The sequence below is a fragment of the Dromiciops gliroides genome, chromosome 3, assembly GCF_019393635.1.
Source record: "Dromiciops gliroides isolate mDroGli1 chromosome 3, mDroGli1.pri, whole genome shotgun sequence".
NCBI lineage: Eukaryota > Metazoa > Chordata > Mammalia > Microbiotheria > Microbiotheriidae > Dromiciops > Dromiciops gliroides.
The window spans coordinates 528580288-528603877 of record NC_057863.1 but is presented as its reverse complement, the minus strand read 5'-3'; the positions used below and the strand labels follow the sequence as shown (position 1 = coordinate 528603877).

Sequence of the window (23590 nt, the reverse complement as noted above, 5' to 3'; positions counted from 1 at the left end):
TAATACTTACTAGCTGTGTGACCCTGGGCAAGTCACTTAACCCCAATTGCCTCACTAAAAAAAAAAAAACAAAAAAACCCCAAAAAAAACCAATAGGTCAGGCAAGAGGTGATGAGGACCTGGTCTAGTGGTAGCAATGAGAATAGCAATTGGATCTGTGATACTTTGGGAGTCGAACTGACAGGACTTGGTGACATGTATGGGAACAGTAAGGGAAAAGAGTCAGATACAACTGAGATTTTTGAACCTAATTGACTCAAGGAAAGTAATAGAAAGCTATGAGAATTTTTAAAACCCTGTAATTCCCACATCATGTTATCTACTTTGCACTGGAAATTATAGACATGCCCCGCAAAAAAAAAAAAAAAAAAGAACCTAGGTGATCTGTCTGTTATTATCCCTTGCTTCTTCCACATAACCAGTCCAACCTTCTTTTTTCAATCTTATGTTTTCTTTTCTTTTCTTTTTTTTTTTTTGGTGGGGCAGTGAGGGTTAAGTGACTTGCCCAGGGTCACACAGCTAGTAAGTGTCAAATGTCTGAGGTCGGATTTGAACTCAGGTCTTCCTGAATCCAGGGCTGGTGCTTTATCCACTGCACCACCTCACTGCCCCAATCTTATGTTTTTTGATACTATCTCTTGTATCAGAAGTATTAAATAGGGCCCACACAATATTAAAATGTAATTGGGAAATGTTTAACAAAACAAATAAAATGCAAAACAATATAGATAATGTGGTTTTCTAAGTCATTATGCTGCCACAGGGATCTGTTTCTATCTAAGTTTGTGACCATTGTCTTAAGCCACTAATGTGTGGTTTGCAAAGCACTTTACAAATATCTCATTTTATCTAAACTCAGTAACCCTGGAAGGTAGGTGCTATTATTACCCTATTTTATAGATGAGAAAACTGGGGTAGATTGTTGCTTGGGATCATATAAGCAAACTAATTTTTTAAACTATTTCTTCTTTTCTTCTATTTTACATGATTGCACATATACAACACATCAAATTGCTTACTGTTTTACAGAGAGGGGAGGGACTAGAGAGATGACAGACTGGAGGGAGTGAGAAAATTTGGAACTCAATTGTATAAAAAAAGAATGTTAAAAATTATCTTTGGGGCAGCTAGATGGCGCAGTGGTTAAAGCACCAGCCCTGGATTCAGGAGTACCTGAGTTCAAATCCGACCTCAGACACTTGACACTTACTAGCTGTATGACTCTGGGCAAGTCACTTAACCTCCATTGCCTGCAAAAAAAACCAAAAACAAACAAACAAACAAATTATCCTTACATGTAATTGGAAAAGAAGAAAAAATTGTACTTTGAGCGTAAATATTCTATTTATATTTTTCTGCAGTGTCAGCATGGACAACAATGACCAAAGTCATCCAAAACTTAGTAAAACTGAGAAGAAATTCTTGAGGAAACAGACCAAAGCCAGACACACGTTGCTGAGACACGAAGGCATTGAAAGTGTATCCCATGCCACTGAGGTGACTCAAAACTTTGATTATAGCTTGATTGTAAATATAATTGCCATGCTACTTTCAAATATTAATACATATTAATAGCCTCTTTAGTGAAATAGGTTTGAGGCGATGTCTTGCTTCAGTGACTCTTTAGGGTTATTTAACCTTCTGCTTGGGACCATATCACGATCATATATAATTGTATAATTATATATAATTCAGCCATATGAATTCCCATTGGTTTTGCTGGGTATCTGGAAGAAGCTTATGTTTTAGTAGATGGTATCACTTAGGGGACTAGAGAAAACCTTAATTCTAGTTTCCACTCTGTCACTTTGAACTGTGAGGGGGCAAATCAACTATTGTTTCTGAACCTCAGTTTCCTCACCTGTAAAATGGGGATATCTACCCTCACGTGATGATTGTGAAGATCAAGTGAAACACTATATATTAATAACTGATAATAATTCATGTATATAGTGCTTCAGTATTTGCAGCAACCATGTAAAGTAGGTGATGCAGTTGTTATTAGCTATATTTTGCACATTGTGAAATGGAGCCTCTGTGAAGGTAAGTAACTGACTGATAAGTGACCGTGTTGGGTTTCGAATGTTGATCTTCAGACTCCAATTCTAGAACTCTTTCCGTTATGTTATGTTGCCTCAAAAGAATATAAAATATCACATGCTATTATTATTGTGTATTATTTCAGTTTTGGTCCATTCTGATTCATAGTGTGGAGACTCCTAATGAATTTAAAACAAACATATAAGTAGAAAACATGACATTATTTATTGAGAGGGGCCATACCTTCTGGCAGATAAGAGGTCCTAGCACAGGAACTGAATATTAATGATGAAGGGAATTTAAAGGAAATTTCTGATTAAGAGGATGGGAAGGGGGCAGCTAGGTGGCGCAGTGGATAGAGCACCGGCCCTGGATTCAGGAGTACCTGAGTTCAAATCCGGCCTCAGACACTTAACACTTACTAGCTGTGTGACCCTGGGCAAGTCACTTAACCCCAATTGCCTCACTTAAAAAAAAAAATGTAATGCAAATCCCATTTTGGGGCAGCTAGATGGCACAGTGGATAGAGCACCGGCCCTGGAGTCAGGAGTACCTGAGTTCAAATCCGGCCTCAGACACTTAACACTTACTAGCTGTGTGACCCTGGGCAAGTCACTTAACCCCAATTGCCTCACTAAAAAAAACAAAAACAAAAACAAAAACAAGAGGATGGGAAGAAAATGACAGATTAGGTGACTTTTAAATAAAGAATAAACTCCATAAGTATATTTGAGGAACAATATTAAATGAAGAGGTATTCAAAGAAGTTCAAAGCTATTTAGTCATTTGCCCGCCCTCCACCTGTGCCTCAGCCTCCACCAATGACCCTGATTTTCTTGTGGTTGCTGCTGAGGTAGCCAAGGGATTAAATGGATGTCCCACCTGGTACAGGATGTTCTGCTTGCTGCAGGCCCCTACTTTTTATTTTCCCTATACAAGAGACATTCAATATAGTAGTAAGAAAGGAGATGGGAAGAGAACAGTTTAAGAGAGTCTTAAACTATATTTGAGATTTCTCTGGCTTTGTTTACCAACCTTGATCAAACCACAGGTGACACCTGAAGAGTGAAGTTACAATGGAATTTAGGGCTTTTCTGTGATAAGAAAACTATAGTCCAGCCCCTCCAGTCTTTCCTGGATTCTTTGACTGTTTTAGTTTTTTTGTTTGTTTGTTTTTACAAGTTCTTAGCCTTTAACAGATTTCTCTTCAACTTTTTGGCCTAGGAACCAAAACAAAACAAGACTTTATAGACCTGATCTCCCACGTGCCTTTTATTTCTGGGGGAAATTGTTTGTTGCTCTTTTACCTGGCTTAAAAGCAATGGAATTGTTTTGTATATTTTTTTTAAATCTTCATTTTTGTACTTTTTGACAAAGATTCACATGTTGTGGAAACATTAACTCATTATCCTATGACTTGACTCATAGGATCATTAACTAGAAGAGACTTTAGAGGTCATTTAGTCCAACTCACTCATTTTACAGATAACGAAAATTAGTCTTAGTGAAGTTAATTGTATTGCCCAGATAGTAAGAGGCAAAGCTGGATTTTGATCTTCTCACTTTTGAACCATGGCTCTAACTTTTGGACTGATCTCCAGATGATTTGGAGAAGACCCTTAAAAAGAAATCAGTGTGGGGCAGCTAGGTGGCGCAGTGGATAGAGTACCGGCCCTGGAGTCAGGAGTACCTGAGTTCAGGTCTGGCCTCAGACACTTGACACTTACTAGCTGTGTGACCCTGGGCAAGTCACTTAACCCCAATTGCCTCACTAAAAAAAAAAAAAAAGAAAAAAAAGAAACCAGTGGTCTTCAGGACATTCTTTGAGAACTACTGCTGTAGAGATAAGCGAAGTGTTATGAACACATTAGGTGTTCCATAAAAGGTCATAGGAAAATAATTCAAGCTCTCAAATTTTAAACCAAATTTTCTAGATTTCAAAAAAGATTATATTTTCTTTTTTAAAAATGTAATAGTATTTTTTCCAATTACATGTGAAGATAATTTTCAATATTCATTTTTTGTAAGATTTTGAGTTCCAAATTTTTCTCCCTTTCCCCTCTCCTCCCCTCCCCAAAGACGGCAAGCAATCTGATATAGGTTATACATCTGCAGTCAAGTTAAACATATTTCCACATTAGACATGCTGTGAAAGAAAAAACAGAACACAAAGAAGAAAATACACACACACACAAAACCACCAAAAAGGTGAAAATGGTATGCTTTGATCTGCGTTCAGACTCCATAGCTCTTTCTCTGGATGTAAATAGCATTTTCCATCATGAGTCAAAAAAGATTGTATGTTTTTAAAAAATTATTTTCAGATTATATCTGAAAAATACACTCCTAGGCAGTGTTAAGGGCTAAAATTCTAGCTAGTCTGTCTAAAATATCTAAAAAGTGGTCACCAATAAATTATAAGCTTTAGCAAGAGTTAGACTTTTAAGCATTTATTAAGGAGAATAAGAATTTGGTAAAGAGAGAGAGAGAGAGAGAGAGGCCTACATTCATCTATCTATTAAAGGGACAGAACATTCCTAGCTCCACTCTCCGTCAGAGTCCTCGAGTGCCAGGCTCCCCCTTCTTCTTCCTCCCACAAGACCTTCACCTCATGGGCGGAGCTCCTCTACAGTAAGTCTCCAGCAGGTGGCGTCATTCCAATCGGTACAGTAGATTTCACAATTAAAGATGAAATAGTGGCCAATGTTGAGATGAGTTTGTTATCCTTTGGCTAAAACTAAAGGTTAAAGTTTGTTTGTCAAAGTGTAAGAGAACAGTCACTTGAAGCATTATGAAATCTCCAGCTTACACCAGGGGGCTAAAATGAAGAAGGAGGAATAAGAGAAGAGAGGAAAGAAGCTTAATTCTTTCCTGCCTTGTTTCTTCTCTTTCTTATTTACTTTTTCTTTTTTTTCTCCCCATAGGAAATCATTTGGAATCATGACAATTAGCTGTTTCAGCCTGAGAGCATATTTGTCTACATGTCTATCTGCCTATCTCTTTGTCTCTCTTTCTCTGTCTTTTTTACACACACACACACACACACACACACACACACACACACACACACACACACACACACACACACGCTCAAGCTCGCTTTATTAATGAAGTCCAGAAAGGACTAAGATATATGAAATTGAATTCTAATCTGAAGTGTTTATTGTTATTGCAAGATTTGGGGGTGGGGAGTGGGGAAAGGTCAGCCTTCAGAGATTAGCTAGTTTACTTTTGTTGTCATCACGTTTTATTCATTAAAACTTTTATGGCAGGGGGCAGCTAGGTGGCGCAGTGAATAGAGCACCAGCCCTGGAGTCAGGAGTACCTGAGTTCAAATCCGGCCTCAGAGACTTAACAACTTACTAGCTGTGTGACCCTGGGCAAGTCACTTAACCCCAATTGCCTCACTTAAAAAAAACAAAAAACAACCTTTTATGGCAGAGACCTAGATTTCCCTACTTGTTTTTGTTTGTGAAGGTCTGCTGAATCACAAACTAAACTTATCCTTGATGAGACTGGACAATGAGAGGCTTGTTTCTGCTGTGTTTTAATATTCTCAGAAGTAGCAGATGATAATGATTATGTATGATCCAGACCAGACAGCACATTTTTCTCTGTGCAAGGACTTGGGCTGTGAGACCAAAAGGATGTGTCATCAGAAGAAATATATAAAGAAGAGAAAAAAATATTTCCCTGAATAACGTTTAATACAAGGCAGCAAAAAAAAAAAAAATCACATTTGCTGAAAGGTCTGTGCCTCCTGGATGATGTATGTCATTTGCAGAAAACTTTATTTGAAATGGATTTTGTGGTGTTGTACATTGGCTAATTTAGCTAGCCTAGTGTAGGACAAATTTCTACATGGGTTTCATCTTAATTAGAATCTATAATTAGTGCTGCATTGGAATGTTGTTTTCAAAAAACTCAGTGTGATTATATTGAATTTATATTTATAATTAATAAGCAAAATCTATATTTTAACTGTGGGCTGGTGTGTATTTTTATTTTTTCAAAAGCCAACATATACAATAAGTTCATGTTTCTGTAGACACAGAATATCAAATTAATTGTGTTTTGAGCTTTTGTATAAAATTATTAAATTGATTAATCATTTATTAATTATAAATTTTATAACTTATGTAATTATATATAATTATGAAACTACTCATTGTTGTATTAATAAAATACTCTTAGGATAAACAAATCAATTTTTATTACTAATGCCACTTCTTTCTTTTTTGTTTTTTGTTTTAGAGCCTGGTTGTTGCCAATGGAGGTTTGGGTAATGGTGTGAGTAGGACCCAGCTGCTTAGGGCATTAGAAAGATGCGGATCAGTGGAAGCTCTCTTAATGCCACCTAACAAGCCCTACTCTTTTGTAAGATATAGGACCAAAGAAGAATCCAAAAAAGCCTATGTAACCCTCAATGGAAAGGAAATGGTAGATGACTTGGGACAGAATATCACTCTGTACTTAAACTTTGTGGGAAAAGGTATTTTATCTGCTTATCTGAGAACAGTTCTTGATTTTGCTTTGGTTCATGTTCTTTTTTAAAAATTGGGACTTAAGAGCTTGTAAAATGAAGATTAGTTAAATAACAGGCCTATTTAGCCATTGGAACAGCTAAGTAGAGCTAAATTGATTGCCAGGCCTAGAGTCATCTTCCTGAGTTCAAACCTGGCCTCAGAAACTTATTAGCTGTGTGACCTAGTGCAAATCACCTAACCCTCTTTGCTTCAGTTTCTACATATGTAAAATGAGCTGGAGAAGGAAATGGTAAACCACTTCAGTATTTTTACCAAGAAAACCCAAAAAATGAAGTCATGAAGGGTCAGACACAACTGAAACGACTAAAGAACAATGAACAAGATTTATCCATAGGTTCTATTGATAGTAAAAATATGTCCAATGAATATATATCAAGTGATCACAGCATACATACTGCCTCTCATGGTACTAATCAACTAAAGTCATTTTGAGATTTAGGCTCATTGTGGAGGATCATACTCCATGGCCATCTGCTTAAACTCGGGAAATGGAAGGAACTCTTTATTTACTTCCTCTTAAGGAAGAATTTAATAGATCAAATTTACATTGCTTCAAAATGTGTTTCAAAAGGATATTTGAAAGGATTATTTTTACAAACTTTGAAGTTTTGTTTGGTTTTGGTTTTTTGCAGGGCAGTGAGGGTTAAGTGACTTGCCTAGGATCACACAGCTAGTAAGTGTAAAGTGTCTGAGGTCGGATTCGAACTCAGGTCTCCCTGAATCCAGGGCCGGTGCTTTATCCACTGCGCCACCTAGCTGCCCCTTAAAGGATCATTTTTTTTCCCCATGGGGCAGTTGGGGTTAAGTGACTTGTCCAGGGTCACACAGCTAGTAAGTGTTAAGTGTCAGAGGTCGGATTTGAACTCCGGTACTCCTGACTCCAGGGCCGATGCTCTATCCTTAAAGGATCATTTTTAAAGAATATTTTTGTGTTTTAAAAAAACATATTGTGTTTCATATCTGCCTAATTGCAAAATGTATCTAATTTAAGTTCATGGCCTAAATTTAGACCTCTTCTACCTACCCTCTATTAGATTATGTCTGAGTTTTATATGCCACTAATCAATTTTCTAAAATTAAAGTTAGGAAATGTGTTTTCATTAGAAAGATACATATTGTCCCTGTCATTTCCTTTCACTTTTTCTTTCTTCTCTTTTAAGGACACTTATTAAAAAGTAGCCCGGGGGGCAGCTAGGTGGCGCAGTGGTTAGAGCGCTGGCCCTGGAGTCAGGAGTGCCTGAGTTCAGGTCCGGCCTCAGACACTTAACACTTGCTAGCTGTGTGACCCTGGGCAAGTCACTTAACCCCAATTGCCTCACTAAAAGAAAAACTTAAAAAAAAAAAAAGTAGCCCAGAGTAAGTAGGAGTTTTTTTCTTCTCTGAAATGCAGTAATAGAATCTGCCAAATTTCTAAATCTTCTGCACTCATATTTACAAACTTGTTGCTTTGTGAATGAGAATAGAACAGAATCAAAATTATTTTGGTACTTATCAGTAGTGAATGCCCACTGAACTGCAAATTCAGAAAATGCAAAGCAATTTGAGGAGGGCAAGAGCACTAGCAATTGTGGGCACTAGGAAAACATCTCAACCCTGTGTGCCATTTCCTTCTTCAACTCATTTTACTGATGAGGAAACTGAGACAGAGTTAAGTGACTTGCCCAGAGTCACATAGGTAGTAAGTGTCTGGGGCCAGATTTATACTGAGGAAGATGAACCTAGCTGGAGGGGTGTGATCCTGGGCAAGTCACTTAACCCTCATTGCCCCACCAAAAAAAAAAAAGTACTAGGGAACAAAAAGAAATGTCTGCTAGAGGCTTTAATACCTGCAAGGACATGTGGTATATACAAATGCATGGAATCACAAGCTGGTACAGTGACAAGAGCAGTAGATTCTAGGCCAGAATCACAAAGAGTTAGACACAACTGAAAAATGATTAAATAACAAAAAATATATTTAAGCATGGGTTTTTATGTTTTCTATACTGGCATTCTAATCAGTTATCCCTTGAGAAGTGCAGGTATATTTGAAGCCATTTGAAGTATAGTATGGAAAATTTCTCTTGATATTACCGTTTTTTAGAGGGTAGTGTTTTTGTTTTCATTTTATGTAGTTGACTATAACCCAGTATCCAGTATTCTAGAAAAAGTAACTGTATATTAAAACTCCTGTATGAAATGATTAGAGAGCAACTTGATATTTCATTTAAAGAGGCATGTTGTTGAACATTGCAGAATTTTGACATTCATTCTTGTGTGAGATTTGAAAAAGTGATTTAATAATGATTGAACAGAATACCATAGTAAGGGCTGTTTTCCTTTGGGACTAATTATGGCAGAGAGTAAAACTCCTATTTCTCGTTAGTTTTTGCTTTTGTATTTTTCATATGTAATGTATAGTGCTGGGTCAGTTTTTATACTTTATAAGTGAAATTTAGGGAATTTATGATTTGGAGTATGGATATATGATTGCAATTACTATGTTGTATGAAATTATTTTCATCTTATTTCTCTAGTGCATTGGGAAGATCTCAGGCCTCCAGTATTACCTCCAGGCCTCATAATTGTAGAAGAAATTGTTTCTACCGAGGATGAGAAAATGTTATTGGAAAGTATTGATTGGACTGACAATTCTATTGGTCAAAACCGTAAGTGAAAGTTATGAAAATCAAGTCTGCAGATCTCTGTCAAATGGCCATTTTACATTCTTTTTGTTTCATGGTCACACTCTGATTGATCCATATTTTCTGTGGCTTGGGTTCTCCAGTACAGCCCACTACCTTGTTGTGGCTTCTCATCATGTACTGTGGTTACCTGGGCCTTTCCATAGATCCTCTGTGGAGGATTCATACACTGTGCCAGAGACCTTATTCTTACTCCTTTAGTATCTTGGGGATACCAGTGTAGTGTTCTGTCTTTCTTTTGGCTATCCTCCATTCTCTCTAAATTGCCGATCTCCCTGTTTTTCTAGTTGTATGGGTACACCTCTTCTCTACAACCCAATTATATCTGCCTTATTTCTAAGGTCCTTTGGACTTCTCTGAGATCTTATTCTTCCTTGATTTATGACTATTTGGCAGCACTGGAGAAATATTGGTTTTAAAAGAGATGGCCCTTTGCAGCAAGGAGCACGTTTAGGTTATTAAAAGTACCTTGCAGGGGGGGCAGCTAAGTGGCTCAGTAGATAAAGCACTGGCTCTGGATTCAGGAGGACCTGAGTTCAAATCTAGCCTCAGACACTTGACACTTACTACCTGTGTGACCCTGGGCAAGTCACTTAACCCTCATTGCCCTGAAAAAAAAAAAGGTACCTTACAATCTCCTCAATTCAGTTCAGTTCAATCATTCTCCTCCTACTTAATTCTAGACCTAGATGAGTTGTTCATTTACAGTACTTGTCTAAGAGACAGATAGATATAAAAAGTGACACTATGGTATGTGTATAGATATATCTGTATATACACACATATATTAACTATATGTATATACACACATACCATGCATATATGTGTATGTATATACATATACTTATATATGTGTGTAAATGTATATATCAAATCATGTCATATATCATATCATATCAATCAATGTATGTAGCATCTTCCTTGGAAATCTGACTCTGATACTTCATTGAAGCTTAGAGATGCCTTTGAGTTCCTAGGGACTACGTATAAGCTCTAGCAGGTTCTCACAAGATAGAAAGGCATCAAAAATGTTCTCAGTGATGGATTCTATGCCTGTTGTCCAATGATTACACTAGCTAAGTTTGGTGAGGTTCGTTGCCAAGTTGACCATAGGGTGATGGTTTTTTTTGGCCACAGTAGCCTATATACTTGAACACATATGTGCCTGAAGACACATGGGAACATGCACACAAACATATCCAGCTAGATGAGGTTCTCTGCCTAATGTTTGTTTTTCATCCATTTTGTTTTTATAATGTTGATGTTGAAAGCAATCTTTTTAAAAATCGTTACAGATTTCACTAGGGAGGCATTAGAGCATTCTGGGGCTCTCTGCAATTAATACAATGTCATCTGCAGATGAAAACATTTAGAGAACCTAATGTTTTTGCCCATGCCATAAAAGAAATCCCAGGCAGGATCTCAACCAGAGAAGGATTTCCTGCTGATGGCAAACTCCTCTGAGGGTTCCTGTTCTTTCATGACTTAATTCTGAGTTATTCTTGGTATTTTTTTTTTTTAGTGAGGCAATTGGGGTTAAGTGACTTGCCCAGGGTCACACAGCTAGTAAGTGTTAAGTGTCTGAGGCCGGATTTGAACTCAGGTCCTCCTGAATCCAGGGCCAGTGCTCTATCCACTGCGCCACCTAGCCGCCCCCAGTATTTTTTTTTAATAATTAATCAAATTATACTAATAATACTTTGCCACCATGGTACAGACTTCCTGTAAGAACTAGGAAGACTGGGGCAGCTAGGTGATGCAGTGAGTAAAGCTTCAGCCCTGGATTCAGGAAGACCTGAGTTCAAATCTCGCCTCAGACACTTGACACTTACTGTGTGACCCTGGGCAAGTCACTTAACCCTCATTGCCCCACCAAAAAAAAAAGAACTAGGAAGACTGATCTCTCATTATTTCTTATAGTTAGAACCTCAGATATTTCAAACTCTTATTTTCAGTTTTAAAAACCTAATATACCCTGTTTAAATCTATAATGCTGTGAGTACTCTCTCAGATTTAAAACTCTCTAGTTCATTAGTAGCAGTTTGAGTGGCAGGATAGTATTTAAAGCAGCCACTGGGTGAAATCTTAATTGTTACAATTTTAGACTTGAAGGAGCACTGGGTACAAAAGCAGGATATTTGGTTAATTTTGTTGAATTCAGCAGCAGAGGGAGATGTTTGTAAATACTGCAGATTCCTCTACGAATTCTTGCACAGTGGTGATTTTGAAGCACATGAAGAAGGTCAAGAATTTCCCCCCTCAAAGAAATCACTTCTTTTCTTCTTTTTCTCTCTTTTTACAGCTCAGAAATCTTTAAAACATAGAAGAGTAAAGCATTATGGATATGAATTTCGCTATGATAATAACAATGTAGATAAGGATAAACCATTACCTGGAGGTAAGATATTGTTCATAGATGGTAGTTCCAAATTTCAATTGTAATATACTCTGTAGGATACGAGGTCTCCTGTGTAATAGTTGCATCCTAGTTGGGGGGAGGCTAATTATTTTGTTATTAGTGGCATTTGAAAATAACTATGGAAATTAACTATGCATGACCACAGTGAATTAAAGCTGGTTCTGTTTAATTATATGTGGTATTACCAGAGATTTGGAGGGAAAATTCAAGACTCAGGTCATTAAAGCCAAAAGTTGAAGATGTTTAATATTGTTGACGATTGAAATAATTGTAAGATACAATGAATAGCAGGGCAGCTAGGTGATGCAGTGGATAAAGCACCAGCCCTGGATTCAGGAGGACCTGAGTTCAAATCCAGCCTCAGATGTTTGATACCTACTAGCTGTGTGACCCTGGGCAAGTCACTTAACCCTCATTGTCCTGCCCCCTGCCTCCCCCAAAAAAGATACAATGAATAGAGTGTTGGAAGTGGAGTCAGTATGACCTGGCTTCAAAACCTGCCCCTCTTACTTTAGAACCATGGGCAAGTCAGTAAATCAGTTAGTTACCGAGTATTTATTAAGTGCTTTCTATGTGGCAGACACTGTGCTAGCTAGCACTGGGAATGCAAAAGTAATCAAAAAAGAGAGACGGGCCTTCCCCTCCAGGAGCTTAAATTCTCATGGGGAAGACAACACATTTTACATGTTGAAGCTGATTGTGTGGTAGAGGGTGGCAGAGGTGAAGGCAGCTAGGAGGCACAGCTGATCCTGAGTTCAAATCTAGTGTTAGACACTAGCAGTGTGTGGCCCCGGGGCAAGTCCCTCTTTACCTGATTGTATCCCCATCAAGTAGCACTGTGCCTGGTACCTAGTAGGTACTTAATAAATGTTGATAGGATTGGATTAGAAGAAGTTGCCTGGCTCAGGGGCATGAAGACATCCTTGGGGCATAATGAGCTTATCACTTGATCTCTCTGAGCCTCAGTTATCTCACCTATAAAATCAGAGGATGGAATAGATGATCTTTAAGGTACCTTCAAAGTCTATGATCTTATAATGCTATAAGCTGTGTACATTATTTAAGTAGAATTCAAGAAAGGAGAAGGCAGCATAATAGATCAGAAAGAATACTGAGGGGCAGCTAGGTGGCACAGTGGATAGAGCACCGGCCCTGGATTCAGGAGGACCTGAGTTCAAATCCGGCCTCAGACACTTAACACTTACTAGCTGTGTGACCCTGGGCAAGTCACTTAACCCCAATTGCCCTGCAAAAAAAAAAAAAATACTGGACCCTTAGGGGTCAGGACAGCTGGGTTCTGCTCCCAGAAGATTGTCTATTCAATAGCTCTGCGACACTGGTCAAGTCACTTTACTCTGGACTTCATAGTCTTCATTTTCCAAATGAGGGGTTTGGACTGTTTTACACCTCTCAAATTTTGTGATTGCATGTGCTTTGGATAGTTTCTTCAACTGAATATTAAATTCTTCAAAATTGAGAGGAAAAAAGAAAAACCGAGACAATTTTTATGAATAGAAATCCTTTGCCTTCCGTTCCTCCCTATCCCCCCAAGAAGGATTAATATTGACATTAGTGACAAAAGAAATTTTGCATCAAAACTTTACTTTTACTGCAATCTTGTTTAATTTTTAGGGTTTTATTTCATAAAACAACATTATAAATAAAATATAACTATATTAGACAGTTGCCTTGAAATTGTAGATAGGGAGATGGCCTCTGTCAGTCAGGAAGACTCAGACTCAAGTCTTGCCTTTAATGCATACTGGCCATGTGACTCAGGGCAGCTTCTCAATGCCCCAGACAATTCTCTAAGATTATAAATTACAATCTGCATTGGTGGAGGGAAATTCCACAGCAATGAAATTACATATCTAGACCCCCACCCCCACCCCAATGTATTACTGGGTTTTTAAGTTATATTCCAATTAGACCTATTATTTAATCACTTTGGGAGACATGTTCTTTTACAGAATGTAAAAATAAAAATTGTTTTCCTGAATTTTGCTTTAAAATCTTATGCAGCAACCTAAAACATTATAAAATTTTAAAAATATTTGGTATTATGTTTGAGTTATGAGTAGTTTGTTTTGGGTTTCTTTGTTGTCATTTAGTTATGGATCTAGCTATTAGATTTAGAGTAAAACATTTTATCTGTATTTTTTATACTGGCTTTGATTTCTGTCCTTGCATCAAAAATATTTAGTAAATGCTTTTCTGGTCTAATGTGTTATACTTGTAATTTTAACTGCAGGTCTTCCTGATATTTGTAACAGTATTTTAGAGAAGTGTTTGAAAGAAGGATACATTAAATATATCCCTGACCAGTTGACAATAAATCAGTATGAACCTGGGCAGGGTGAGTATTTCTTGTGAAAATTCCAAAGCCCCTATTTCATTTTTTAAAGGTAGAAGATATGTAACACTAAAGAATATGTCTTGTTAATACTACTTGGTTTTTTTTAATCATATTTGTCTCATAAATTATTATTGTTTCACCTTTACTAATTGTGTCTAATTGACCTCGGTCCAATAGAAATAGTCTGTTGTTTTTTGTCCTTCATTCTTGAAGAGGACCATGACACCAGGGTGATGTCATGACTTGAACTGAATTGGATTTAAGAGCGGGAGGGCTATGCAAAGTCATCAACCTCACTCTTTCTTCCAGAGCCATCTGGGTCCAGTGGCAAGATATAGATCAAGATTACTGGAGATGGCCCCAGATGAGAAATAGTCTAGAACCTGTGTGGAACTTTTATTTAAAATATTGGCAATTATATTAAAAATAGTTGTCTGGAACTCTTTTCCTCTCCTGTTTCCATTAGAGAATTTTTTAAAAAAATGCATAAAGTGTGAGAAAAGGAAGAAATGAATAATTAATTGAAAAAGGTGAGCTCGGGGCAGCTAGGTGGCACAGTGGATAAAGCTCCGGCCCTGGATTCAGGAGGACCCGAGTTCAAATCTGGCCTCAGACACTTGACACTTAACTAGCTGTGTGACCCTGGGCAAGTCACTTAACCTTCATTGCCCCGCAAAAAAAAAAAGAAAAAAGAAAAAGGTGAGCTCAAAAGGGAAATGAGCAACAATGGGAGGCATGGATATAAAGATGAACACTTGTGAGAAGATTTAGCAGTATCATTGGATGGCTTTGCTCTTCTTCTCACAACAGAACCTCTGTAAATGTCAAATTTAGGTTCAGAGATTGGCAGGAAATCCTAAATCAGAACTGGCAAACATGTGAGGCAAGGTGAAACTCTGGGAGTGTGACTTGAACCACATTAAGATGTCATTGAGGAATGTTTAACAAAATAAACACAAATACAATACAACATAGTTAATGTTAATTTGTAGTTTTATAAATCAATATGCTTTCCACATTTGAGTTTAACACTATTGTCTTGAGTGATCTCAACTAATCTGGCAAGACTCTCATCTGATATTTGTAGTATATTGACCTATTTTAAGGAATAAATAAGCTCCGCAAGGGGAAGGACTTTCTCAGATGCTTTTTTATTTCCCTTCCTATGGGTGGAGTTCTCCCTTAGAGAAAACAAATGCTCAGGCAATTAATTAATTGATTTATAGAGAGTGAGTAAACAGAAAAAGAGAAAGCCATGTTTCAGTCAAGGCCCTCCTTATATTTGATTTCTAGCTGTGATTTAGGCTGTATTCACACCCACCTGGTTAAAATCCCACTGCTTCCAGGGAATGACTTCTGTGATGAAGTGGCATTGATGCTTCCACAGTTGAAATTTTTCTGAGTCCTGGCCACTCCTAAACCTTTCTTCTCTCCAGCTTTATCTTCAGCTCCAGTAGGACCAATCAGTGTCTCAAGGTAGAAGTAAATCTGGACAGCTAGGTGGCACAGTGGATAGAGCACTGGCCCTGAATTCTGGAGGAACTGAGTTCAAATCCAGCCTCAGACACTTGACACTTACTAGCTGTGTGACCCTGGGCAAGTCACTTAACCCCAATTGCCTCACCCCCCCCCCAAAAAAAAGTAAATCTGATGAGCTGCACTTAGGCCCAGTAGAATTTTTCCTGAATATTAAGTCACGGGACAACCTACTGTGCTTAGTTCTAAGTTGAGAAATCATATTTACCTTACCTTTCCCTTTTAGTTCAAATTATAATACTTTTCTTGCCATTTCTTGAATTTTTTATTATACTAAATTTAACCAATTAATCAATCAGCAAGTAATTATCAAACACCTATGTTGCTGGCATATAAGCCTATGTCTAGAATCCATCCATATGTGTATATATACACACATATAGTGTGTGTATGTATATATGTATGTATGTATACATGGGTGTATATGTATATACTTTTAAAAAGAAGGAAAATTATGTACTAACTGATTCTGTTTCAGGAATTCCTCCTCACATTGACACACATTCTGCTTTTGAGAATGAGATCATTTCTCTCAGTTTGGGAGCAGAGGTAAGTGCTCTTAAAATCGAGTTAGCTAATGCATTTAATACAACATTAGAACTGTTTCCCATGTTTCTTAATTGTTAGTGTAGGCTCATCTATGCTTAGTATATAAAACAAGGCTACCATAGTGGATGTTTCAAATGAATCTGTATTAGAAAACCCAGCCTCCCAAAAAGGAACAGAGAAGGAGAACTAACCTGCAGAGGAAGGATGGACAGTGATCCTGCATTTATCACTTATTTTTGTGTAGATAACTTGCATGTTGACATTCTGCCTTGATACTAAGTTGAAGATGACTGAGCCTGGATATTTCAACCTTGTACCCTCTCTGAGATGGTGCTGTTTGTCAGTTATTTTCAGTGTGGGTGACTTGCGTACTGATTCTGTCCTAGGTACTTGCAGAAGGTTACAAAATATACCAACAAAATTTTAATACAGTTTCTTCATCCCCCAGTCAGTGGATAGACTGTATCACCCCTCAGGTCTCTTCCAATGCTAAATCTAGGATTCTGTGATCCTTTGATATCTGAGAGTTCAATTATTAATTTTCACTTAGCCCCTCATGCTTTCTTCCTCTGTGTTCATCTCATCCTGAAAAAACACTCATGTGAATATTTGCCAGCTTGCTCATCTTATTACACACTTTGAGTAGCATAGGTGACAGTCAGTGGCCACTGCAAAAACTTCTACTTTACCAGTGAAAGATGGCAGTGTAGGACAGCAGAGAGTACATGCAGGCATGATAAGAAAAGGGTATCTTTTTATTGTTTTGCCTAATTACAGAATTTTCCGTTTGGAAGAGATATCAATAATTATCTAATCCAACCTGTACCTGAATAGGAATTTCATTGACAATGTCCCTAAAAAGTGAACATTCAGTCTCTTATGGTGGGGAGCTCATCACTTCTCAAGGCAGCCTATTCCATTTTTTTTTTTTTAAGTGAGGCAATTGGGGTTAAGTGACTTGCCCAGGGTCACACAGCTAGTAAGTGTTAAGTGTCTGAGGTCGGATTTGAACTCAGGTACTCCTGACTCCAGGGCCAGTGCCCTATCCACTGCGCCACCTAGCTGCCCTATTCTGTTTTTGGCAGCCCTAATTGTTGGGAAACTTTTCCTTATACTCACCTGAAACTCCCCTCTCTGAATAGCCTAGTTCTTTTCTCTGTGACCAAATGGAACAAGTTTAGTCCTTCATCTATGTGACAACTTCTCAGAGCTTTAAAAACAGAGATCATGTACTTTCTTAGTCTTTTCCTTAGCAAGATAAATACTTCTAATGCCTTCAGCTATTTATAGCATATTACAGTTGACAGACTGCTTTTCTCACAACAGTCCTAAGAAAGGCAGTGCAAATATTATTAACTCTCTTTTAAATTGGGCAGTAATAGGAGGCAGCTAGGTGGTGCAATGGATAAAGCACCAGCCTTGGATTCAGGAGGACCTGAGTTCAAATCCGGCCTAAAACACTTGATACTTACTAGCTGTGTGACCCTGGGCAAGTCACTTAACCCTCATTGCCCGCCCCCCCCCCCAAAAAAAACAAAACAAAACTAGGCAATAATAAGTGACAGAGCTGAAGCTCATATCCAGGGCTTCTGATTCTAAAGCTGGGCTTCTTTATCTTATACTATTTTGCTTTTTCAACATAGCATTAGGGGATAGGCAGAGTTGCCTCTGGATGAATTATATCAGTTGGTTACAATCCTGTTTAGCTTCTGACGGATTGCTCGGGGCAGATTCCCTACAATTTGCTGTGTGTATCTCTAAATTCACTTCAGCAATTCAATTTAATAAAAAATTTACTGAGTACCTACTATCTGCCAGTCACTCTGCTAGAATCTTGGGATTTAAAGATCAAAGCCAAACTTCCCTGTCCTCAAGGAGAAGAACCAAGAGTGCTATGACTGAAAACAGTGTGTCTGTGATTGGAAACAGTATACCTGTATGAGACTGAAAACAGTGTGACCAAAAACTGTGTATGACTCAAAACAGTGTGTGGCTGCAAACAATGAGTGACTGAAAACTGTGTACAACTGAAGACTCTGTGTGTGTGTGTGTGTGTGTGTGTGTGTGTGTGCATGCGCACGTGTGAGTGCATATGTGTGTGTGTGAAAGAGAAAAAACAACATGTGACTGGAAATAGCGTGAGGGAAAATAGTATTTGTGACTGAGGCAAACTGTGAGCATGGAGAAGGCAAAGACGTCTAAAGATATAAGGAACAGGGGCAGCTAGGTGGCACGGTGGATAGAGCACCGGCCCTGGAGTCAGGAGTACCTGAGTTCAAATCCAGCCTCAGACACTTAACACTTACTAGCTGTGTGACCCTGGGCAAGTCACTTAACCCCAATTGCCCCACGGGAAAAAACAAAAACAAAAACAAAAACAAAAAAGATATAAGGAACTTTAGAGAAGATCTCATTAAATTCTGTCCATGAGAAGTGAATAACTTGCAAATTAACAAATTAGCAAAAGAACCAGAGCTTGAACTCAGTTTCCCTGACTCTTAGTTTGTTCTTTGTTGCCCCTTATGGGCAACAGTCATATCCACCACTACCCCCCCCCACACACACACACCCTGTATCTTTCTTTGGACATAGAATCACCATATCAGAATTACTTTTCCATTCTCAACTTAGCAAATTCCCTCCCATTTTCTAAGAACTTTTGTAAATCTCGCCTTTTCTTCGAAGTGTTCTTTTTATTAACTGGAAGTCATATGTTTATAACCATTACATTTCACCTGTTTGTATCTGCATTTTCTATTGCACAGAACTCCTACTCAAACTAATAATGCTAGTAGAGATAAGGACCAGACCTATGATTTCACTGTTATGTGAAACTCCTGGATTAGGGAACTCCCTCTGCTACCAGGACACGTTGGCATCTTTTCTTCAACTTTTAGTCTTTAAGAGGTGTCTGAGGCAATGAAAGCTTAAATGACTTACCCAGAGTCATACATCCAGCATATATCAGAGATAGGATTCAAAACCAGTTGGTACCCAAGCCAGCTTGCTGTCCACTAAGCAACATTTTTCTCTAAAATAATGATTGATACAATTTAGCTGTAAGTTATAAATTTGCAAATTCTCATTTATTTAGGAGCTGATTACCCATTGTAAAGATTATCCTTGTGTCCCTCCTATTTGTTTATTTTATGTTTATTTTATCTTTAAATGGCATTTAATACAAACTATCACAAATACAGATACTTATTAGGTGAATTTGGTGAAGATTCTGAGAGAATTTTCTGTTTTTTAGGGGTTTTTTGTCTTTTGTCCCTGACAACTGGTCATTTTATGCAGTTTTAGTCAGAAGTTAAAAGAAATGAAGTCACACTTTTTAGTTGAAGAAATGAAAATCTGTTGTCATATTCACTGTATCCATTTGGTGTCTCTGGAAGCACACATTGGGTTCAGTTTTCCAAAAGAACTAGAGAGTTGCAGGTTAAAGCCTTGTTTGTAACATTTGGAAAAATAACATTGATAAGCCTGTGATGAAGATAATAGATTTTATTTTTTAGAAATAGGTTCAGAGGCAAAATGAAGCTTAATAATACTATGGTAATTTTATACTTCCTTTCATTAACTCATCATTTGCTTTTTTGATGATGACTTCCTATATCTTTCAAATTCTTCAACTCTCTTCATGTTTACTGACCTAATTCATCATTCCATTAAGACCATGACCTCTTTAAATTTCCTGAATCATTTGTTATTCATGGCTGTTGGGGCCATAGCTGCTTCTTTCTCCCTCTATCTAGTTATCTCAGCAGGTACCAAATATCACCCTGGAATTCCTTGCTTTCTTGACCTGCTATTCCCACCTTGAATTCCATCTGTATGTTAGTTTTGCTTCTCCTTGAGAAATGCTAAGCATCACCAGAGAAAGAGACCAAGCCATACTGAGCTAATCCATTTTAAAGTCATGCTGTAGCCCCAGCTGGGCCCTTAGTACTATTCAGCAGTCTTTTTATCAATCTCTTGTTGACTCACTATTGCATTTCCCAGTGGTTTTTTCCAGTCCTTTTCCCTTCTTTCACTCTCAGATAACCTTACCACCTATTTTACCAAGATCATCTGAATCTGATGTCGTCTTCTTTAACTTCCATTCCCGCTTACTCAAAATCTCTCTCTCCCTCTCTCCCTTTCTCCCTCTTTCCCTCCCTCTCTCCCTCTTTCCCTCTCTTCCTCTCTTCCACGTCTCTCATCCTTTACTATTTTTTTTCTGAAGAAAAAATTTACATCCTCTTTGCTAAGGCTAATTCCTTTACTTGTGTCTCATTCCTTTCCTCTTCACCAGCAGTTCTCAATGTATGGTTCATAAAACCCCTGGGATTTCAGGGGGTTATCAAAATCAAAACTATTTTCATAATAATACTAACATGTCTTCATTGCTAATATGGTAAATCTGAGCAGATATAATCCATATAAACTAAAACTCTTGGAGGGTATTCAATAATTTTTAAGAATGTAAAGGGGTCCTGAGACCAAAAAGTTCGAGAACTTCATCTCTAAGTCATTATTTTCTCTTGAGGCTTTTACTTCTTCTCTACATAGTCCTAGCCTTAGCTTGCAAACATGCTCAGGTATCCTCATTCCCAAAACAAAAAGAAAATTTTTCCTTCAACTCTGTTGTCCCTTTGAACTTTCTTCTCCTTATCATCAGACTTTTCCAGAGAGTAATCTTTACTCATTTCTTATAGGCCTTACTGCCTATTTAGCTTAAACCTTAAACTCTTAAAAATCTCTTTTCTCTCCCCATCAGTCCCTACCCAGGTACCGTTAGATACCTCCCCCTTTTCAAGATCATTCATGATTATGCCATAGGAATTTCATTCTTGAGAACCTTTCACAATGGTACTATATTTCACTGTAGACCTAGTTGGGGCCTTGGAACCATACTCTTGGACATAGATCTACTCAGACTAGCCTAAGGCCAGTTCTTTTTTTCTTTCCTGATGAGGACAAAAGTCAAATTTATAAGAAGTAGATGGCAAGGCAGTACAATGGATAGAGTTCTGTACCTGGAGTATGGAAAACCTGAGTTGAAAACGGCCTCTCAGACACCAGCTGTGTGATGTTAAGGATCACTTAACCTCTGTTTGCCTCAGTTTCTTCATCTATAAAATGGGGATAATAATATCGTGTATCTCTCAGGGTTGTTGTGAGGATCAGATGAGATAATATTTGTAAAAGCACTTGGCATAGTGCCTGGCACATAGTAAGTGATATACAAAATTATCCAGTAGAAGTAGGATAGACTATTTTTTGGAGAACTTTTCCAAACTAACCTCCTTTACCAACAGAGTCACTAAATTAAATTAAATTCATAGATTCACAAATTATTAGATCCAAAACCTTAGAGACCCTCTAGTCTAACTCCTTGAGGTTAAGGTAAGAACTGAAGTAGAGGGACAAAAAAAGAGAAAATCCAAGAAAGTAGTCGGCAATAAAGACTATAGATGTCCATAAATGCATAAAGTATGGAAAGTAAGCAAGGTAAACCACCACTGGCAAATTTTGCCTTATAGGTAATACTGAGACTTGGTAGGATGAGCGCCATCACCAGAATGTGACTGGAATGGCATAGGAGGAACAGGAGAGGTATGAGAGGGGCATGTGAGATTGTGGATTAGAACATACTCATATGAAGAAATTCAGGACCCAGAGGAGGAAAGCATGGTAGAGAGCATTGGGATAAGATAAAGATCAGTGGAGGCCATCTGTCAATAAGTAATTATTAAACACCTGCTCTCTGCCAAGCACTGGAGATAGGAGTTCAAAGAATGACACTATCCCTTTCTATGATCAATTGAGGTAACATATAAAGAGCTATATAAATGCTAGCTATTGTTACTAGTGGACTAATTATTAATTCAGGAGCCAACAAAATGGAAAATATAAACAGCATAAATATAAAGATAAAAATTAATACATGCAAATATATACAAGGTAGTTAGTACAGAGAAGTCTGGGTGGGAGAGAGAGAGGGAATCTGAGTTGGAGGCAAGGCGTGTAGCATAGACATTGAAAAGGCACAGAAACTAAAGATGGGGAGAGAGAGAGAGAGAAAGAGAAAACCAGTCCTATTGGACCACCAAGTGTGGGACGGGGAGTACTGCAGAACGTAATATGAGGCTAGAAAGATAGACTGGGACTAGGTGGTAAAGGAGAGGAATGTGTATTTTATCCTGTACATAGCAGGAAGCCCGCTGGAGTTGATTAAGTGGGAGAGACACATAGTCATATATCCATTTAATAAAAATCGCCATCCCACTCCACTCCCAACCTGCTTTACCTTCAGCCTTCTCTATTTCTGTTGTAGGTTACAACATCCTACCAATAACCTAGGTTTATATAACCTTGGAATCACTGTAGACTCTTCCCTCTCCCTCACCTAACATATCCAGTCTTTTGCCAAGTTTTGTCGCTTCTATCTCCACAATTTCTCTTGCATCTCTTTCCTGGTCTCCACTTGCACAGACATCACCCTTCTTAAGATTCTCAGCATCTGCTACCTGGACTACCAGCCTCCTAATTGGTCTCCCTGCATCAAGTATTTTCCTCTCCAATCTGTCCTTTACACAGCTGCCAAAATAATCTTCCTAAGGCACCAGTCTTATCATATTACTCCTCACTATACTAAAAAAAAAAAAAAGGCCTTTAGCAGCTTTCTTTTTCCTCTTGGATAAAATACAATTTTCTCTGTGGCATTTACAGCCCTTCACAATTCAGACCTGCCTTTCTAGCTTTAGTTCACCTGACTTCCCTTCACACACACTCCAAACTGGATTACTAGCTGTTCTCTGAACCAGACATTCCATCTCCCACACCCATGAATGTGCTCAAGTCACACCTTATGCCTGACATGTATTCCTTAATACTTCCTCTCTGAATCCATCTCTTTCTTCAAGACTCAGCTCAGGTGCCACATGCTCCGAGAAAGCTTCTTTGAATCCCCTAGTTGTCAGTGTTCTCCATCTCAAATTACTGCTTACTTATGTGTTGGCCACATCATTCCCTGTCCCTACAGCAGAATGTGAGCTTGTTGAGGTCAGGGAGGAACTGTTTCATTTTTGTCTTTGTAGCCCCATACATAATAGATATTTTTTAAATGTTTGTGAAATTGAATTCCATATTTTCCTTTTTTCCTTTTTTTGTTTGTTTGTTTGTTTGTTTGTTTGTTTTTGTGGGGCAATGGGAGTTAAGTGACTTGCCCAGGGTCACACAGCTAGTAAGTGTCAAGTGTCTGAGGCTGGATTTGAACTCAGGTACTCCTGAATCCAGGGCCGGTGCTTTATCCACTGTGCTATCTAGCCGCCCCCTTTTTTTCATTTTTTTAATAACATAGAATCAATCTCTCCTCCTTTCTTCATTGTGTCATATGGAAATTAATTTTGAAGCTCCCAATTTCAGATCCTGCTTCGGTTCACCCAGACAAACACAGTACAGAATATCTGTGTAT

The 23590-nt window shown here is 38.1% G+C and overlaps 1 protein-coding gene across 1 annotated transcript in view; it reads left to right on the top strand.

The window, feature by feature from the left end:
* Positions 1-23590, top strand: part of ALKBH8 (alkB homolog 8, tRNA methyltransferase) — a 55875-nt gene that overhangs the window by 5745 nt on the left and 26540 nt on the right. Inside the window, exons 2-7 of the mRNA XM_043991222.1 lie at positions 1362-1497; positions 6295-6532; positions 9104-9235; positions 11574-11669; positions 13942-14046; positions 16061-16131. Coding sequence (XP_043847157.1) covers positions 1362-1497; positions 6295-6532; positions 9104-9235; positions 11574-11669; positions 13942-14046; positions 16061-16131 — 778 coding nt within the window. The remainder of the gene's footprint in view (positions 1-1361; positions 1498-6294; positions 6533-9103; positions 9236-11573; positions 11670-13941; positions 14047-16060; positions 16132-23590) is intronic.